The sequence below is a fragment of the Lepidochelys olivacea genome, assembly GCF_965140295.1.
Source record: "Lepidochelys olivacea isolate rLepOli2 genome assembly, chromosome: 7".
NCBI lineage: Eukaryota > Metazoa > Chordata > Testudines > Cheloniidae > Lepidochelys > Lepidochelys olivacea.
The window spans coordinates 95,161,299-95,167,298 of NC_140417.1; the positions used below are offsets into that span (position 1 = coordinate 95,161,299).

The 6,000-nt window shown below is 45.8% G+C and overlaps 1 protein-coding gene and 1 long non-coding RNA gene across 2 annotated transcripts in view; one reads left to right on the forward strand and one right to left on the reverse strand.

Moving 5' to 3' along the window:
• Positions 1-1,273, reverse strand: part of LOC311523438 (uncharacterized protein) — a 31,898-nt gene extending 30,625 nt beyond the window's left edge. The window contains exons 1-2 of the mRNA XM_084633428.1: positions 1,194-1,273; positions 267-343 (exon numbers count right to left, since the gene is read on the reverse strand). Coding sequence (XP_084489554.1) covers positions 267-295 — 29 coding nt within the window. The 5' untranslated portion in view covers positions 296-343; positions 1,194-1,273. The remainder of the gene's footprint in view (positions 1-266; positions 344-1,193) is intronic.
• A 263-nt stretch (positions 1,274-1,536) lies between these two features.
• Positions 1,537-4,272, forward strand: LOC311523439. The gene is made up of 3 exons (XR_014712337.1): positions 1,537-1,560; positions 3,205-3,275; positions 3,650-4,272. It is a non-coding gene; the product is annotated as an uncharacterized lncRNA (long non-coding RNA).
• Positions 4,273-6,000: the final 1,728 nt, after the last annotated feature.

The window sequence follows — 6,000 nt, forward strand, 5'->3', positions numbered from 1 at the left end:
AGGACGCAATTGCGGGGGGGCGGCTAGGAAGAGGAGCTATGTGTGGTTGATGAAGGAGAAGCGTTCACAGACAGGCTGGGATATTATACTCACCTGGGGGATGGTGGGCTGTGTCTTCCCTGTCTTGGAGCAGATACCTACCTTAACTGGCTGTAGGTGGCAGAGAGGAGACGCTGTAGCGAGAGAGTGCATGGGGCAGTCAGAGCCCCCTCCCTGCAGGCGGGGCTGGGCCCGCTCCTGCCTCTCTCAGTGTGAGGGATACTTACCCATCGGGGATAGTATTCTTCTTTACCATGCTGAAAGCGGGAGCAGGCAGAGCAGGAGGCAACGGTGAAAGTGGGCACTGCAGCAAAGGAGAGAGAACCGCGCAGTTAACACGGTGCCAATCTCTTTCTCCATTAAGATGGTCCGTCTCAGAGGGCTGACCCTAAATGCAAGCACAGCAAGCAGCCACTTCGGCTCCACATTTGATGCCATCAAGTTCTGCAGCTTGCAGGCTGGCCCATTTTCCTCTGCTGCAGTAGGACAGGAGGGAAAGACAGCAGGTCACCCCCCCACCCCCCATTTTCCCCGACACTTGAACCAGAGAAGAGGCAACAGATTTCTCCCTCAATTCGACTCTAGCAGCAGGGCTGAAGGGGTCAGAAAGATCTTAGTAGATCTTTCCTCCTCCTGTAGCAGATCTGCCCTCCCCTTGCACTCTCTGGGCCTCACTTCTGCTCCCAATGACGGAAGGGAAGATCAGCCCCGCAGCAAAGGAAGAAGATTCACCTGCCCAGCGCTAACCTAGCTGGGCCCGATCCTGCCAGGAGCTCAGCACGCCTCGGCTCCCGCGGACCTAGAGACCCCAGAACGGCCCCAAAGAAGATGCTTTTAGCTGGCGCGAGGCCCCAACCGCAAAGACGGCGCCCACCATCCTCTCTGGCCCCGGGAGCCCCGGCAGCCCCAGCCCCGCGGCCGGCTCCCAGCGAAGGGAGAAGACGAGGCGAGCTGCGCCCAGACTCCGGGGGCTGCTGGGTGCCGGCGAGGCAGCAGGATCAGGGATGGGGCTGGGGCTCGGAGGGAGGCGCGGGGACAGGCCGGGCCTGCGGTCAGGTCTCCTGAGTGAGAGCGGCAGGGCTTGGACCGTGAAGGGGGTGCGGTCGGGTCCCGGCGAAGCAGGGTGGGGGGCTGGGGCTGCAGGTCGCCCGTACCCTGAATGGATTTTCCTTGAAGAGAAAAGCTGTAGTAGCGACACAGACGACACAGAACCTTCCCGAAAGGGTCCGCACTGCGCAGGCTCAGCGACCGGCCAGCTCGTGTTTCACACTGCGCATGCTCATCAGTGGCCGATCGGGTCCGGGATATCTTAGTGCGCAGGCTCAACCACAAGCGGCCAGGTTTGTAGGTAGGCTCAATAACTGAAGGACTAGTGGGGCAGGGGGTTATCAGTGCGCATGCCCAGCAAATAACTGGGGAAGTGGTGCGGTGTCAGTGCGCACGCTTAGAATCAGGATTGGGGTGGGGGGAAATGTATCAATGCGCATGCTCAGTATCCGCTGGCCTAACTAACTTCAATAGGTGAGAGCTGGGATCTTCTGGCTTGGGGACGCAGCTTAGGGCCCATCCCTTATTTTTCCCTCAGGAGGACCACGGCTCCCGGCATACAGTGCGGCATCTGCGTCTGATCGGCTGGGCCCTCTCCGTCTTTGGTTGTGGGCGAGGAAGGGCGCGGTCGCTCCTACTTGTGCAACCCGGGGCTGAGGCGCGGGTGCAGGCCTGCGGCTCTTGTGCGCTGAGGTGGGGGGACGGTGCACGTCCACAGTGTGCGCTGTCCGTGCTAGGATGCCCTTAGTCTCACACGCCGCCTGGAAGTCTTCTGCACCCGGGTTTCTCAAACTTCATTGCACAGCGATCCCCGTCTGACAACAAAAATTACTACATGACCCCAGGACGGGGGCTGAGCTCTGCTGCTGCCCGGAGGAAAGTCTGAGCCTGAGCCTGCTGCCAGAGGTGGTGGGGAGGGGGCAAAGCTAAAAACCAAGGGCTTCAGCCCCAGACAGGGGGCCTGTAACATGAGCTGTGCTGCCCTGGGCTGAAGCCCTTTGGTTTCGGCTTGGGCCGTGGGCAGTTGGGCTTGGGCTTCAGCTTCATCTCTTGGCAGTGGCAAATCTAAGCCAGCCCGGTGACCCCATTAAAACTGGGTTGTGACCCACTTTGGGATCCTGACCCACAGTTTGAGAACTGAGGTTGTACTCTGAAGTGTGAAGGTGCCTGCAATTTGCCCACAGCCTGGTGCTGAGTTGCTGACAAGGGTCCCTCTTTGCTGGTGCTGTTTGTTTAAAAACATTGCAGTTACCATTATGTGAGCAAAGTTACCCATATAGAGGAAAGTGGTCAGGGATAGTTTTCCGAAGAAATTGGCACCTGATGGTCATGAGGCAGCTGTGTAAATTCTAGGGGACTTTCTTACTGTGCTGAGAGAGAAAAGGGAGAAAAAATTATCTAGAGTCTACATAAACCACAGAACTCCTTTAACAGCCTCTATGTTCTCTGCATATCTGAAAAGGTGTGGATCCTTCTGCTCCCCACTGACACTTTTGTACAATTTCTGCTCTTCAGGGCTTCCCTCTTTTCTCCTGCTTTCTTCCCCGTTTATCTCAACTCCTATCACATGCAGGCTCCTCTTCAGCTGCCTGCCAGCTGTATCTCGTCTTTCAGGAGCACTTGGTTCCAGCTCCTGCCCTTGTTGTAGATAGCTGAAAGTGGGTGAGGATTGGGTCTTCCTGCTGGTGAGAGAGGAGAAGCAGGCAGGAGGCTGCGGGAACAGGACAGCTTAGCTATAGGAGAAAAGTAGCTCAAGGAAAAAAGGCTGCCTAATGCTGTCACATATTCCTGGCTGTGATTAGTGGCTGGGACGCCAGTATCCCTGAATGACGGTGGAAAACCCTGGACTGTTGACATCTGTGGCCTGAATAATCAAGGGTGTTGGCCACAAATGCTGAAGTCTGTGTAAAGTGCCACTTTTGTTCAGTTTTGACATATTATAATTTTGCATTAATCAGCTTGTTTTAATTTTACATGTTTTTTGTTTGAGAATTCACCTCTTTTAACTCTTTAAGAATTGGTTTTTCATTGCATAAATATAGATGTATCATACTTAGTCCTATTCCTCTTTTTGTACACAAGGCCACATTACACTTTTAATTATGTTCCTTTTGCCAGGGCTACGAATTAAGAGCCATATACTACAGGGGATCTTCCAATGGTAACAAAAGAAGGTTTGCACAAAGATTGTGAGTAGTATATGGCCACTAAACTTTGTTAGTAAAATTATTATTACAGTAGGTATCATTTGGCTGAGAAAAACGTTGCAGGATGCTTTTAGGATCATGGCTATTTCTGTCCTTTGATTATTTGTTTGTGCAATTAGCCAGGTTGTGTGTACAGTTGCAGTACTTGTACATTCAGATTAGGCAGACAATTGTACAACTGTTTTTGAAATTATTAGCCTTCATTAGGATAAAAAAATAAGCATTTCATGGGGGTAGTTCACACCTCTTTTGCACCTGCTCTCTCAGCATTCTATTGCTTCAGATTTTATTTATCAATTGAACCATAAAGACTAGAAGTATCAGTGCTGTCTTCTTTCTTTGTTTCCATTCTGCAGGATCTGGATGTGTATTGAAGTAAGGGGTGTGCGTAGCTGCACTCAGCTAAGCTGCACTCAGCTAATGATATTTGACTCTTCTTGAAGTAATACTTGTGGGCTATACCTCTCCAGCTGGGAGAGGATTGAATCAACAATATAGTAATAGTACTAGAACGTGGAACTCTTGATTCCTGTTCATGTTGTCTGGTGAACTAAAAATACATAGATTTCTGCTTCTCCTGGTCTCAGAGTTCCGTTTTCTTGGCTTTTGCACACCAAGCCAATTTCCAGATTATGGTTATATGTCTCAAATGGCATATGTGCAAGTGTTTGGTGTGAAAGATGAATATTAAAAGCACCATGTTTAGTATAGAAGAAAAAACATAAGAATGGCCATATTGGGTCAGACCAATGGTCCGTCAGGCCCAGTGTCCTGTCTTCCGGCAGTGTCCAATGCTAGGGGCTTCAGAGGGAATGAACAGAACAGGCAATCATCAAGTGATCCACTTGTCGTCCACTAACTACACTAATACTAATACTAATGCCTGTCGTCCACTCTCAACTTCTGGCAGAAAAAACAAAACCAAAAAGTTGTGATAGGATAAAATAAATGTCAAAACATACATTTAGATAGTTTCCCATTCTTTGACTAGCGTAATAATTTTCCTTCTGAAAAATTTATTTGTTCATAGTATACGCTTTGATTGCAAATTCTACATAATAGAAATTGCTGTTCTCCCCTTGTGTGTCTCGCTGTAGTCTAAGTGAAATTAATTATAAATTAAAAGATGAAGTTCTAAGCTTATTTTGGTTGATTGGGTCTTTGGAGAGGAGAGAGGGTTTATTTATGTAGGATAGATGCAGTTAAAACAACAAAGAAGTGGAGTATTACCTATAAGAAGAATGGGAAAAATAAAAAGTTTATCAAAAGCCAACAATAGACTCTGGATGGGACATGTAAGATTATATTTATATTCATTCAGAAGTGAACTAAATAACTTTATTTAAATGATAAAATAAAATTTTATTCTGTTGAAAGAGAGGAATTGTTCGATACTGTATAAAATAATAAAACCAAATATGGGCCTCATGTCTAAAACACTACATTACAATTACAGCCATATTAGGCGATCCAGTTATTACGCAGCTTCATTTTATGGTATAAATAGGACTTAACAAGCCATATTCTCAGATCTTGGTTTCTTTTGATCTGTCAATGAAGATGAGAGCACAAGTACTGATACATGTATGTTTTTTACTTATGTAAATGCTATGCAATTTAGATACAGCTCTCAGGCTCTTGGCAAGTTGCCAAACACGACTGTTGGGCAGTGTGGAAGGGAAGAGGGGGGTCCTAAAGTTTTGTATCTATTTGGTTTAGCACATATTCTGGCATGTTAATTTGTTGTAATTTTCAGGTTAGTAACCTGATTATTTAGAAACCCATGTCATAGAGTTTAACACTAGAAGAGACTACCAGATCATCTAGTCTGACCTCCTGTATAGTGACCTGTATATCACAGGCCATGTAAACCAGTTGTCTGGAAATGTGGCCATCTGCACAACAATCATATTGTTGTTCCATATTGTTTACTGTTAACTATTTTAACTCAGCTTATAAACATAGATTTTAGTTGTTCATAGAATATCAGGGTTGGGAGGGTCCTCAGGAGGTCATCTAGTCTAACCCTCTGCTCAAAGCAGGACCAATCTCCAATTTTTGCCCCAGATCCCTAAATGACCCTCTTAAGGATTGAACTCATAACCCTAGGTTTAGCAGGCCAAGGCTCAAACCACTGAGCTATCCCTCCTCCCTGTTTACATATTGTAGTATGATATAATACAAATGTTAAATATCAAAATAGAAGTATTTTATATAGTATTTCAATAAAATGCTTGCTACAAAATTATGTAACCAGAATTTAATCTGAATTTATTGTGGTGTCTAGCACTAGAAAAACATGAAATACAATGCACTATGATTGTGAAGTAGAGGATAGCTAACTTTAAAATATGTAAGAATTTGGAGCATCATGTCTGTCGATGAACATACTTTAAAAAAATTTTAATCATTGGAAGTATAGACATGTTTTTTTTCTCTCTGTATTTCTGTCTCTGCAATTTTAAGAATTTAAAATGTTTTCTGTTGGTTTCATCTTATTCCTTCATGTTATATCATTAAACATATTTTAAAAAGCTGTATAAATATTGCTTTCGTGGACCCACTGGATTGAAGAGAAGTTAAATATTTTTATTTTGGGCAAAGCAACTTGTAATGGTCTGATAGTTGATAGGATTAATATCAAACAATGATATGACAGTTTGTGTTTTTCAGTTTACTTACTATCTTGGTTGTTCAAACACTTCAG